Source organism: Bos mutus, chromosome 25 (genome assembly GCF_027580195.1).
Source record: "Bos mutus isolate GX-2022 chromosome 25, NWIPB_WYAK_1.1, whole genome shotgun sequence".
In the NCBI taxonomy this organism is placed as follows: Eukaryota; Metazoa; Chordata; class Mammalia; order Artiodactyla; family Bovidae; genus Bos; species Bos mutus.
This window is the reverse complement of record NC_091641.1, coordinates 3045849-3059989: the sequence shown is the minus strand read 5'-3', so window position 1 is coordinate 3059989 and position 14141 is coordinate 3045849. Positions and strand designations below refer to the sequence as shown.

The 14141-nt window shown below is 59.2% G+C and overlaps 1 protein-coding gene across 11 annotated transcripts in view; it reads right to left on the bottom strand.

Annotated features, from left to right (window-relative positions):
• Window positions 1-14141, bottom strand: part of TNRC18 (trinucleotide repeat containing 18) — an 89806-nt gene that overhangs the window by 57027 nt on the left and 18638 nt on the right. For 7 of the 11 annotated variants that reach the window (XM_070362128.1, XM_070362127.1, XM_070362134.1 and 4 more), the window contains exons 3-5: window positions 5384-5539; window positions 2850-2975; window positions 661-2403 (exon numbers count right to left, since the gene is read on the bottom strand). In XM_070362128.1, the coding sequence (XP_070218229.1) occupies window positions 661-2403; window positions 2850-2975; window positions 5384-5539 (2025 nt within the window). Of the gene's footprint in view, window positions 1-660; window positions 2404-2849; window positions 2976-5383; window positions 5540-6869; window positions 6922-14141 lie in introns of those variants that run through there. The other 4 variants (XM_070362135.1, XM_070362133.1, XM_070362136.1 and 1 more) reach the window with 4 other exon arrangements.

Sequence of the window (14141 nt, the reverse complement as noted above, 5' to 3'; positions counted from 1 at the left end):
TTGGGAACACAGAACTAGGTAAGTAAGGCACGATTACCTCCCTCAAGGACTTAGAATTGAAAGCTTAAAGCTAATCTATTAGTCGGAATCTATTCTTAGAAAATGACTCAAAATATCAGGGAGGCGCAATGCACAAAAATATTCAGAGCCACTTCCTAAACACAAAAACATCAGAGCGAAAGCTGAAACGCCACTAGGGAATGGCAAAGGTAGCTATGGTGAGTGCTCTGGACAGAACAACAGGGGCCATCAAAACCGCTACTTATAGTTTCCAACAGCAAGAGCCTACCTACCTGGGCAAAAAAAAAAAAAGCAGAACCCAAGATCACAGTGCAAGGGGAGCTCTGCAGATCAGATGGGAAAATGAATCTGGCAGATCTCTAGGTGTTCAGGGTCATGGAAACAAATCTAACGGTCCCTTTACTTCCCTCTCCTTTCCTGCATTTTACACATTCTTCTACGTGCGTAACAGAAGAAGCAATAAACCCTAAATAGCAGTCATAGCCCACAAGGGGAATAAAGGACAAATAGAGAACCAGGCCGGTTGGGAGGGAAGAGTGTGTGTGTGTGTGGGGGGGGGGCAAGCAGAAAGGAGCGCAGAGGTGGGGAGGTGAAGGGGAATTAAAGGTGCAGGGGGTGGGGGTGGGATCCAGGACTCACCTTTGACGTTGCTCAGCGACAGGGACCGCTCCTGGTCCGCCAGCCCAGGTGCCAGCCGGCCACTGCCGCCACTGTCCTTCTGCCGGGCCACGGCCACAGCAATGCCCACAGGCGGGTGTCGCACTTCCGCCTCACCCTGGGCCCCGGAGCCCTCGCGGCCGAAGGCCTTGGCGCTCTCGGGCCTCTCCGGGTCACGCTTCAGCTGTCGGCCGCTGGATGCTGCAGGGCCCCCCGGGTGCGGGAGGCGCGTCTGGGCGCGCGGGGCAGCTGTGGGCGCCGGCTCGGGTTTCATGGTGCCCAGGCCTCCGAAGGGGCTCTTCTTGCCACAGCCGCCTGGGCGCACGGTCACGGCCTCGCGGGCGAAGCTGCCGCTGTACTTGATGAGGCTCTGCATGGCGGAGGCCTCTCCAGGCCCGTGGGCCGCGGCATGGATGTCGGCACCTGGCCTGGCGCAGGTGGCCACAGCGCGGGGCAGCGCACCCCCGGGGTCCAGGTAGGCCTTCTTGGAGGCGGCGGCGGCGGCGGCCTCCTCCTCGGCGCGGCTGGCGTGGTGGTGCTGCGCGGCCAGCACGGCCATCTGCGTGGTGGCGAAGTTGCCCAGCTCGAAAGGTTTCCACTTATGCTCAGGGCCGGCGGGCGGGGGCGGCCGCCCGGGCTCCAGGCCGAAAAGCTTGGCGGCCTGCTGGGAGGCGGCGGTGGCAGCGGGGCCACGCAGGGCGCGCTCGCAGGGCCGGGGCTCAGCCTCGGGCTTGAGCAGCTCCTTGGCGGGGAGGTAGGCCCGGGGGTCCGGAGAGGCGCGTGCGGCCCGCGCCGGTGGGGCCTCGGCGGGCGGCGGCCGCTTGAGCGAGCGGATCACGGAGCTCTTTTCCCGGAGGCTCTCAGGCCGGTCCGGGGGTGGCCGCGGAGACCCGGGCGGGCCCTGCAGGACCCCAGGCCGGCCCACCTCGCGCTCCCGGGCCCGGGAGTCACGCGCCTGCGACGCGATCTGGATGGGCCCCGGGCGCTCGTCGAAGGCCTCCACGGAAGGCACGAAGGTGGGTGCCACCACGCGGTGCTCGCGGCCCGGCTCCCGCGCGGCCGCCGCGGGGAAGATGGTGTAGACGCCAGTGGGGGCGGGTTGCGGCGCGGCGAAGGCCCCGGAGGCGGCAGAGGGCGCAGGCGGACCCTTGCTTGGCGGCGGTGGCGGCGGCGGGAGTGGCGAGGGGCACGGGCAGGGCCCGGGTAGCAGGGCCTCTGCGCGCCGCAGCCGCGCGCTCTCGTCCTGGCGCGCAATGTCCTTGGTGCCGCGGGACCCCTCGGCTATTAGTGCGGGGAGCCCCACGTCCCCCGTGCCGGTGCCGTTGCAGAGGCTCAGCGACAGTGGCGGCGGCGGGTTTTTGCCCTTCGACTCGGCGGTGGCTGAACCCGGCGCCCGCAGGGGTCCAGGCTCGGCCAGGAAGGGGGACAAGCGCTCGAGGAGGCGTGGGGGCCCTCGGTCCTGGCGGCCTTCCGCCCTTGCCTCTTGGGTCAGGTCCACCACACCGCGCGGCCCAGCCGCCTCTTCCCGGGCCCGCGGGTCCTTCTTGCCGAACAGGGGGGGCGGCTCCCCGCTTCGGCCCGTCCTCTCCTTGGCTGGACCTTCCCGAGAAGCGCCTTTGGTCGAGGTGCCCGAGGAGTGGCCGCCGGGGGTCCTGGAGGAGGCCGCATGAGAGTGCAGGGTGCCCGGGGCGCCCGGAGCCCCCGGGGCGGGCAGGTAGAAGCCATCTGCAAAGAAAGAGCGCAGACCTGAGCCAATGCCCCCACTGCCTGGTCCAGAGCCAAGGGAGGCCCGGAAGGGTACCCTGGACCCCGAGGCACAGAGGAGGAACATGCACTGCTTGCAGTGTGGCTTGGGACAGGACAGCTCTAGAAATGGATGAACAACAAGTTGAAACCTCATCTCGGCCACCTACTAACCTTTCTGAGCCTCAGTCTCCTCATCTGTGAAAGGGGGAGAGGCCAGAATTAAGAGCTGCGCAGAGGGCCCAATAGGATAAGATGAGGACCCAGTAGCTAGGAGGTCCCAGAAGGCCATGGGTGGCCCTGGGAGCCTGGGGCTGGAGTCTTGGGAAACACAGCCAGGGTGCAGTCTGGAGTGCTGGGGTAGTGGTTCCCCCCAACCCCATTCCACAGCCCACCCCCAAGTCTCCCCACCACTCCTGCCCTCTGACCTTTCTGGGTATCGAAAATGCTGGGCTGACCCAGCTGGCTGAGGAGGGGGCTCCCGCTGCTGGGGGGCTCCAGGTGGCTCAGGTGGAGGTAGGGTGGGTACAGCCCGCTGGGCAGGTGGGAGAAGCCTGCAAGAGAGAAAGGCACGGCTGAGACCCCTGTGCCCCCCAGGGGGCTCCTTCCAGGCCCCACCTCCTGGTGCTGGAAGCGGAGGTTTAGCCCCAGCTCCCCATGGCAAGGACGGCCCCCTCCCAGTCCTGGCACGCCAGGCCTCCTTCCCGTCCCAGGCAGCCCCTGGGACTCCTGAATCCCCCGGGAAGGGAATCAAATTGGATCCAGGGGAGGGCGATGATGATGATGATGGCGCAGGCGGCAGTCCTCATCAGAGGCCAAGCCCTTACAACTGCTTTGCCTTTGTTCAATTCCCACTCACATTTCAGGGAGGAAAAAAAAATTCTATGAGGCAGATACTCTTAAAGTCCCCATTTTACAGATGAGAAAACTGAGGCTCAGAAAGGCCCACTTGCCCAAGGCCCCCTCCCCACTCCACCCCTAAAAGAGGAGCCTGCCTTTGAACTGAGGTCACCAGGGCTCTTAACCTCAGCCCAACATGGACCTTGTTGAAGGGTGTACTGGTTTAAGTTCTCTCCTGTGTAACTCAAGCAGGTCGCTTGCCTTCTCTGAACTTCAGCCTACCCAGCATAATCTCCAGCTGCTGGGTCTCCCAGGCAGGTGTTGCTAAGAAGGAATTCTTCCTACCAGGGATCCTCCTAACCTCTCAAGCCCCCTCCACTCCCACCTGTGATGCCCAGAACCAGGGCTGTAAGTTACAGGCCACAGAAGACAGAGAAGAGTGGCCACGGAGAAAGAAACAAGAGGCCTAAAAGAGTACACAAGAGAAGGAGGCCCAGAAGGCCAGGGAGGCAGGCAGGCCCTGGGGGGCAGCCTCTCAGCCTGGGCTGTGGGTGATACAGGACCCCGGGCCCACTGGCAATCCCTGAGGGGCTTGGGTCCCCCATGCCCCCTTGCCACGCCCTCCAAGGCCAGGAAGGCAAGAGTATCCCTGGCCACACTGGGCCCGCTTCTCCTCCCGCAGCCCCAACGGCAAGGACGCCGATGACCACCACAAAACAATGAGGAACATGATATGGGTCATTTCATCACTGAAACAGCGCTTGGTCCTGCTGCTTTTGCATCTGTAAAATGGGCATGACGGTCCCTCCCTCACGGCTTGTTCTGAGGATGAAGGGTTCCACTGTGCCGCGCTCTGTGCAGCGGAAGCACACTGCGCATTCGATATCATTACTATGGTTACTGGTATTTGTTGGCAAAGGAGAAAAGGGAGTCAGGGAAGGCAGAGCTCAGTTACTTTAGTTGTATCCGACCCTTTTCAACCCTCCGGACTGTATGTAGCCTGCTAGGCTCCTCTCTCCATGAAATTCTCCAGGCAAGAACACTGGAGTGGGTTGCCATGCCCTCCTCCAAGGGATCTTCCCGACCCAGGTATTGAACCTGCGTCTCTTATGTCGCCTGCATTGGCAGGCGGGTTCTTTACCCCTAGCGCCATTTGGGAAGCCCCAGGGAAAGCAGGGGGGCAAGCAGATAGCACAAGGCACCAGAGGTAGCCCCCACCTCACCCCCACCCCCCGGGGCTAGTGGAAGCAGGAAGCTCAGATGGGACCCCAGCCCAGAAGGACTGCCCAGCGTCCCAGACCCAGAGGCGGATGGCCCCCTCTGTGTGGGGCACCCACAAGTCAGGACAGTGACGGAAGTGCTCAGTGACGAGGCACAGAGGAGAAAGCAGGGAGACAGCGGGCGGTGAAAGGCCCAGGAAAGCCTGAACCTGCAGCAGCTGCTCCCAAGACCCCGATCTTCTGGGAGCCGGGCGCACACCCCAGGATGCCCAAGGAGGCACCAGGAGCCAGTGAGCACCCAGCGCGTAAAATCCACCCAAGCCCCAGGGCAGGGAGGAACGCAGCGACCCCCAGGCCCATCCTTTCAGTGACAGAGGGGAAACTGAGGCTCCAGGGAGGCCCGGCAGGAAGCCAACCGGCAGACCCCCCCAGCCACGTTTAGGGGTGTCACTGCAGAACGGCAGCAAGAGAGCCCAGTGGTGCCTGGCCCCACTGCTCCCACAGTTACAGTTACTGTCGAGCTACGCGCCAGGGGGACGGCGGTGAGCGGAACAAACTAGGCCCAGCCCTAGGAGCTCGGCCGGCTGGGAAGACAGGTATTTCATGAAAAAGCACACAGATGAAATGTGTGGTCACAAGCGAGTAGGAGAACGCGCGGGGGGAGGTGAGCCAAGCCCGTGAGCTGGGGTGAGGGGCTGCAAGGGAGCAGCACGTGTGAAGGCCCTGCGGCAGCCGGAGGGGTCGCTGAGCACTTGAAGCGCAGAGCAGAGGCCGGAGGCTCAGGGCTGGGCCCCGCAGGCCACACACAGCGTGGAGGGGTGACGGTGGGGCAAAGGGGAGAGGGCAGGCTGGGGAGTGCTGGGGACAGCGGCCCAGGCCCGCCCGCCCCGCTCGCTCCTTACCTTCGTGGGCGTGCGCGGCCCACAGCTGCACCATGGGCAGGTTGCTGGGGGTGGGGGAGCGGAAGGAGAGGTCAGAGGGCAGGGGCACCGGGCTCCCATGGGATGAGGCCGCCGGCCCCATCCCGCCGGCCACAAAGCTGCCCAAGAAGGCCTCGCCTGCAGAGAGAAGGGGGCCGTCAGGCAGCCAGCAGGCCCCCGCCGCCCAGCCCACCGCCCGGAATTCCCCGCCTCCGCCCTGCCCCACCCCAGCGCCTTGGACTTTAGGACCAGCCTGGGTCAACGCAGCAAGACTCCGGGCTGGAGAAAGAGACCCCAGGTGCCTCTAGAGTACCTACACTCTTGGCAGATGGGCGTTATCTTTCCCATAGCCGAGGGGGTGTGGTTCTCCCCATCTGCAGCTCAAAGTTGGGGCTGGGGAACGGGTGTGGGAGCAGGGACCTCCAGAGGACACAGAATGACGCGGTGGCAGGGGACTCAGGTTCTGAGTGCCTGGACCCAGGGGAACCCCTGGTTCAGTTGGAGAAGGACCTCCGAGGACCCCACGGCAACCCTGGACAGGCGCCGGGATCAACTCTCAGCCAACCCCGTGCGGGAGGAACAGTGTGCCCATTTAACAGATGAGAATGCTGAGGCTGAGATAGGACGTGCCTGACCCCCACGACCTGTGAGCAGTGACTCTTAAGGCAACCCAGGACCACAGGAATGAGCCAGTGAGCCGGAGAAGGGATGAGAGCAGCAGGCAAGGGAGCCCAGGGGTCCCTCCACTGGGGTCCCTCCAGGGGAGGCAGGCGGGACAACCAGCCTGCCAGGGTGGAAACCACACCCACCCTGGCCACGCCCCTGTCGCCGCGGCCCACAGGGAGGCCTCCTCCTTCCTGCCCCACACCCGCCCTTAGGGGGAGACCCTGGCAGGCCCCCTGCTCACAGCCCAGGGGGATGCCTACAAGACCTGGGCGGGGGGATTCCCTTCCCTGGCCTTGGTTTGCTCATCAACAAAACGGAGAGAATAAGACCTCCCTTGAGAAGTGTGGTGAAGCAAGAAGGGTGCACTTGGTGACAACGATAAACAGCAGCACAGCCCACGGAGAGTGCCAAGCACCAGCTCTGGCATCCGAGATGAGCGCTCCCCGTGTGCCCCCCAGGTAACCTCTCCAAGCCCGCTGTTTACATCGGCCCAGAGCAAAGTGGCGGTGGGGACGCAGGCAACGTAAGACTCGGGGTACCCCGGGGCCCTAGCCCAGCCCCCCGGGGGCCTGCAGACCCCACCCGACCTGAGCCCTCAACCCACCCCGAGGGCCTGCAGACCCCCCTCAGCACCTCCCAGGGGGCACAGGGCACCCTGAACAGTTACCGCGTCCCCCCAGGGTGCAAGGGGCAGGGCCTTCTCCCTGTCTCCCAGAGCTATCGGAGGACACCTTCTGGCCACACGTGGCGTCACCACCACCCCGTTGGTGCCCCCCAGTGCCAGCCCCGCTGGCCCCCTCACCGGACTCCAGCGCCAAGCCCTCAGGCCCCAGGGCCATGGTGGCCAGTCCGGCGGCCCGTGTGGCCCCAGCCTGGGCAGTGGGGCCTCGGGGCGCCCAGGCCCCGGCTTCCTCCTCGGCAGGCAGGCGGGCGGCCGGCTCCGGAAGGGGTTTGCGCAAGGGCTTACATCAGCCCCCGGCTCTTCCTGCCCCGGGCCTGCCCCTGCCCCAGCTTGTGAAACCCGCCCAGCAGCACCCCAGGCCTGGCAGGGCGTTGGGGCCCGGATGCCACCAACGGCTCCCGCCTGCCACAGGGCTCAACGGCGTCCCGAACTGCCTCCCTGGGGGCCCCTGGCCCGGAGACGTAGGCGGGCTGTGTCCCCCACTCCCCCAGAGCAGCGTGCAAGTCTGTAAGACGGGCTCGCCAGCCCCAGGACGCTGGCGTTTATTTGCACAACTTCAGTGTCCCCACCCACTTCCCCAGTGACGCCCCTGAAGCAGAGGGTCAGATCTCAGAGCCCACAGGAGATAACCCCAGCCGCTGCCTCCTTTTCCACTCGGACCCTCCGCTCATTCCCACCTCAGGGGCCTCCCCCGGGCCTCAGAGAAGCCCCCTGCCCAGGACAACCTGGCAATGGAGATGCCATGAGCCCAGGGGAGGATGCCCTCCCTGCGAGCGGGGCCGCGGGCTCTCCAGGGGCACACAAGGCCTGGCACAGAGCAGGCATCAACTCTTGGCCTAAAGGGGCTGCGTTGTATGTAATCCGCTCAGGGCCAAAGCAGATGGACACATGTCAGGGTTGGCACACACAGCCCTGACCCCCGAGGACACACCGCCAGCCCGGGCGTCCCGCCTTGACCCCTGGGGTGGAAGTTGGGCAGCTGACCCCCACCCCAACCCCACGGGCGTCTCCAGACTGCCTCTGAGCTCCGCACACACCCCCAGTGCTACCTTCAGCTCTCCTCACACCCACCCCCTGGGGATACAGCCATAGCCTCCTGGGTTCCCCGAAAAGGATGGGGGCCCCCCCAGGGCTCCGGAGGGGAGGTTAGTGAGAGTCAAACAAGAGCCCACTGACTCCACTGGAAATCCTCCAGCACAGCCTGCAGTGGGGGGCTGGGGGTGGTCTCCACCCCTCTCATCACAGAGTGAGGTTGAGGGGGGCCTGGTCCCCCTGCCTGGTCCCCGGACACCCCCTGGTGACTACAGGCCTCTGTGCCGCTGCCCACCCACGCAAGCGTCTTAACTCCAGGCCTGTGGAACACACAGGGCGCCCATCATGAAGTATCATCATTCACAATCAGAAAGGGGAATCCAGCCCAACTCCAGCAGACCCCAGGCTTCACGAAGGTGCTCAGAGTCTCCTGCCAGGCCTTCCGCGGGGCACAGAGCCCTGGGCCAGGGGGCAGAGCCAGGGCCGAACCAGAGCCCTGCAGCCCACACCCCCTCCTACAGGGCAGACAAACGTGGCCCCCAGGACCCCCATGGTAGAGCCTTCCCGCCGGCCGGTGACCCGCAGGACACACACCTGTTTTGGATCCTCACTGGACACTCAGAAGCCACCAAGCCCTCGAAACACGTGACTGATGAGACTGAAGAACATCATCTTCAATTTTATTAAATTTTAATTAATTTAGACTTAATTTAGCCACAGCCTTGGTGGAAGGCTTCCTCCTTGCCGGAAACCAGAGCAGGCCAGGCCCCCACCAGAACAGGGCGTGACAGGGGGCCCCCAGGAGACAGTGAAGACGCACCCTGGCCCCCACACCCAGGGTTCTGGGACTCTGCCTTTACCTCCCCAGGCTGAAGAGCAGGGTGACAGGAACCTCGTCCCCTCCAAGGGGGCACACAGACTAAATGAGTTCACGTCTGCAAAATACTTTCGTGAAGCGCCTCATTATTCATAGTCACACAACCTGTGGCGCTTTTGAACTGTGGTGTTGGAGAAGACCCTTGAGAATCCCTTGGACTTCAAGGAGATCCAACCCACCAATCCTAAGAACCAGTCCTGAATACTCATTGGAAGGACTGATGCTGAAGCTGAAGCTCCAATGCTTTGGCCACCTGATGCGAAGAGCTGACTCACTGGAAAAGACCCTGATGCTGGGAAAGACTGAAGGCGGGAGGAGGAGAAGGGGACGACAGAGGATGAGATGGTTGGATGGTATCACTGACTCAATGGACATGAGTTTGAGCAAGCTCTGGGAGTTGGTGATGGAAGCCTGGTGTGCTGCAGCCCATGGGGTCACAAAGAATCAGACATGACTTAGCAGCTGAGGAGCAACAACCTGGGGTTCAGAGAAGGCCAGCAACTGCTCAAGGTCAGGGTCTGGGGACTTCCCTAATGGTGCAGTGGTGAAGACTCAGTGTTCCCAAGGCGGGAAGGCCCCAGGTTCCATCCCTAGTCAGGTAACTAGATCCCACACGCCGCAACTAAGACCCAGAGCAGCCAAATAAATATTAAAATAAAAAGCTCAGGGTCTGAGCAGAACCACCACCTCTACCCAAATTCCATCTGTCATTCCTTAAAATGAAATTTTAATTCTGAAACTCAAGAGGACTGGTGATTGCCCATTATGAATGTACTAACTGCCACGAAGGCTGCCCGGGTGGTGCAGTGGTAAAGAGCCCACCTGCCGATGCAGGGGATGCAAGAGACATGCACGTTCAACCCCTGGGCCAGGAAGATCCCATGGAATAGGAAATAACAACCCACTCCAGTATTCTTAACTTCCCTGGCGGCTCAGACGGTACAGCGTCCATCTACAATGCGGGAGACCTGGGTTTGATCCCTGGGTTGGGAAGATCCCTTGGAGAAGGAAATGGCAATCCACTCCAGTACTATTGCCTGGAAAATCCCATGGACAGAGGAGCCTGGTAGGCTACAGTCCGGGGGGTCGCAAAGAGTCGGATACGACTGAGCGACTTCACTTTCACTTTCACATATTCTTGCCTGGAGAATCCCATGGACAGGGGAGCCCGGCGGGCTGCAGTCCACAGGGTCACAGAGTCGAAAACGACTGAAGGACTGAACACACACAGGCACAGCTACCACTGAACCACACGCTTGCAAGTCGTGAACTGCACACTGTGTGAATTTCACCTCGATTTTGAAACACACAAACACACACATACACACAAGCTCCTCTCTGCCTCTGAATCCCTCCCTGGGTCTGCCCGACCCCACTGCCCAGACCCCACTGCCCAGGATGCCTCGAGGCTCAGGGGTCCCCAGACGGGCACCTTCCCATCCTGGCACACCCTCCCACGGGCCTGATAGTACAGGAATCTCATTACAAGGCTCAAACTAAGGCTCAGAGAGATGACCCAGCATCACCAAGCCTGGGCAATCAGGTCCCTCGGGTGATGCTGCAAGCACACCTCACACCAAGACCTCAGCTCAGGAGGCCCACCCAGCTGGACCCTGAGGGAGGGAGCCCCACACACACACGCAGGGCCTGGCCCTCGGAGGTCTTCTCTTGTCCCCAGTGAGAGAGGAAGGACATCCTGGGGGCGAGAAAGGAGACACTGAGGCCTGGCGATGGGGCAAAGCGCTCCTGCCGCTGCCTGAGGAAGCGGTCCAGGGTCCCTCTGGAATGTGAGCAGCAGGGAGCTGGGCACTCCGCCCAGCCTCAGCGCCCCAACCCCATCTGTGTCCCCTCCAGCACTGAGCTAACAGGCCCGCCCCTCGCTGGGACCCACCACCATCCCAGCCCTTCCCACCCCAGGCAGTGCACTGTGGGGACACAGCAGCGAGCCACGAGTGTGGGGGTGTAGGCCAGCCTGTTCTCCGCCACCGCTGCCCCCCGCTTATCGACACCCAGAACACAGGGCGGGCTTCAGGGCTTTGCAAGTCCAAGGCTGGCCCAGGTCACCAGGAGACAGAACTCGAATCCTGAAAAGATGCTTCCTTCCTCCCGTCACAGCTCAGGCGGGGCAGCTCCTGGATGCTTGGGGCTGGGGAACAAGACCACCAGGATGCAACCCTTAAGGGGCTGCACGGTGCTCACCTGCCGGCAGTCCCCAGAGAGGACGCCAGTGAGGCCACCTGAGCCGGCCAGTGGGATCGTGCCCCTGCAATTCATGGAGTCCCTGGGGATCCTTCCAGAAGCTGACTATATAAGCTTCTGACTATATATAAGTGAATATTCAGGCACCTGAAGTCCTGGCTGGTGGGGGCGGGGAGGGGACTCAATGAGATCAAAGTGGGTACAGAGGTCTGGTAAACAGAGCTGGGCTCAGAGGACTTTATCATGGCCTAGACTGGAACCTGGACCAGCAGAGCCCCACGGCCCCAGGGCCTTTGCACCTCAGCCCGGAATCCACTCCTCCAGAATAGAAGTTATCTGTTTGCTCCCATCGGTACATACCTCACCCCTTCTCTTACAGTCTAGGTGATGCGGCAACCTACCCCACCTCCCACGCCCTTTCCTGAATTATTTTTTCCACTGTGCTTATCACCACTTATCAGACCAAATCCAGGCTAGTTCCTTCTTCACTGGAGTTCCTTGCTGATTGTCCCTCTCCACCCACTGAACAGGAGTAGAAAAGCAGGCTTTTTCCTGAAAGGGCCAGATAACTAAAACTTCAGGCATCGCAGGCCTATTCTGCCTGCCTGACAATACTTAAAAGGACTGGGCTTTGTCCCAATAAAACTTTATTTACAAAAACAAGGAGATGGGCCGCATTTGGCTGCAGTTTGCAGACCCACCCATTACAGTGAAGGTTTACTCCATCCTGGAACCACCCCCCGGGCCCCCCCACTGTACACAGTAGGTGCTCAATTAATATTTATGGGTGGGAGGGATGGGCAAGGTCATGATAAGCTAGGACTGAATGAAGGACGAAGAGGAGACTTTCTCGGGTCCCACTTTACAGCCAGAGGACAGTTTCCACCCTTCATTTCATTCTGTCCCTAAGCCACCCCCCCCCAACCCTACCATGAACTCTGGGGGGTGGGGAGGGTTCTTATCCCTTTCACAGAGGAAGAAGTAGGCTCTGTCCCCCGAAATCTACACTTTTCCACTCAGCCACACCACCCAGACTCAAGACCCTGTTTTCATCTTTTTACTCAAGAGAACCCTCCCCAGCCAAACACAGAACAAACATGTTTTTCTTCCCCCTTCCTATCTTAGAAGGTTTTGGCCTCGCAAAGGAAACTACATCCCTTAAAGATGTCACCAAAGGCTATCAGAACATCTCATGAGCACAATCCGATCAGGGTTATCACCTGAAAAAAAAGAGTCCATTCTAGCCCAGAGCATGGACATGTGACTTAGCCGTTTCTATGACAGCGGCGGAAAATAGTTCGAGGACCCTCTGGATAAAATGACCTTCAGACTCCCATTCACCCCAAGAGACTTCTGGAATATGTAGGCGGGAGAAAGGGTTAATGCTCTGTGTTATAAAGAAAGAGCCTTATCATTCAGTAAGAATCCTGAGCAACTCACAGATGAAGAACAGTAAATTCAGGTAAAAGTATCGCTATTGAGACAGGATGACATCATATTTATCTACCAAATCAGCATATTTGTGGTTCAGTTGTGGGGAGGGTGAGGGTGGAGGGGAGCAACCCAGGGGGAGTAAGGAGGGAGCCAACATCTTCAGCTTTTGGAAATAAATCAGCAGATCATCAAAAGCCTGGACCCGTTTCCGGGGGTCCCTCCTGAGAATGCCCACTGCAGCCAAATTGACCCAGAGATGTAAAGCAATCCCGATCCGAATCTCAGGGGGGAAGAGGGGTGTGCTGGGTGGGGAAGGATGGAAACTGAACACCTGTCTCTAAAGTGACATAGAAATTAAAAGCAGGCTGAAAATTTGTACAGATTCCTGCGTACCCATGTTTTATAGGAACATTATTCACAACAGCCAAAAGGTGGAAGCAACTCAAAGGTCTATCAGATTAAAAATTTTTTAATGTTAAAAATGTGGTCTATCTTTATTCAGCCTTAAAAACAAAGGAAATTCTGATACCTGACACAACTTGGATGAACCCTGAAGACAGGATGCTAAGCGAAGTAAGTCAGGCATGGAAGAGCAAATATTGTTACAATGATTGCACATCTAGGAGATCCCAGGAGGAGTCAAATCCACAGAGTCAGGAAGTCGGAGGGTGGGTGCCAGGCGCTGGGGGAGGGGGGCTGGGAGTTAGTGTTTAAGGGGGAGTTTCCGTTTGGCACGAGAATGTCCTAGAGATGCATGGGGTGATGGTCACGCAACAGTGTGAAAGCACTTAATGCCACCGAACTGTCCACGTGAAGATGGCTAAGCGTATGTTGTATGTATTTTACTAGTTACAAGAGAAAGTGATACAGAAGCACACAGTCCAGAAAAGCCAAGGCAACGCGGCCTTCCAGATGAAGAAAACGGCGGAAGACTGCGGTTTTCGTTGTTCATTCGTCCAGTCGCGTCCAACTCTGCGACCCCGTGGAGAGTTAGGTTATCAGATGCCAACAATGCAGCCGGTGTGCCGTGGGCATGTGGGTAGGGACGAACAGGACCAGGGCGACAGGAAACAGGCCCACGAGGTGGAGAAAGATGGTCTTTTCAATAAACACTGCTGGGCCCCTCGGCCACCCATCTGGGAAAAGCCATGAGTCCCGACCCCTCCTTCACACCATACATAAAAATCCACTCCAGGAGCACTGCAGATCCACATAGGAAGGGCACAAGCTTCCAGAAGAAAACATGGGAAAACTCCTTAGTGGATCAAGGGCAACCAAGGATTTCTTAAAGACCCCATAGAAAGCACAGACCATGAAGATAAGACCAATATACTGAAGTATATGAAAACTAGGAACATCTATTCGTCACATCACACTATTGGATGAATGAAAACGTGAACCACCTCGTGGAAAAAGACCTGTGTCCTAGGATTTCCCCTGTTGTCCAGTGGTCAAGACCTCACCTTCAATACAGGGGGTGCAGGTTCGATCCCTGGTTGGGGAACTAAGATCCCTCATGCGTCTTGGCCAAAAAACCAGGACATAAAACAGAATGAATTATTATAACAAATTCCATAAAGACTTTAAAAATTGTCCACATTAAAAAAAAAAAAAAGACCTGTGCTCCCAAGAAAGGGCTTGTATATATAAAGAGCACCTACAAATCAATAAGCAAAAGACAGACAACTCAATGTAAAAACTGGCAAGATTCAACAAGAGGATGGCAAATAAGGACATCAAAGTTACCGATAACTTCTCAGCCTCTTAAACCATGGAGGAAGTGTGAATGAAAACTTCTACACACCCACCGGAAGAGTTAACATGTCAGAAAAGTTAAAATGGACAGACAA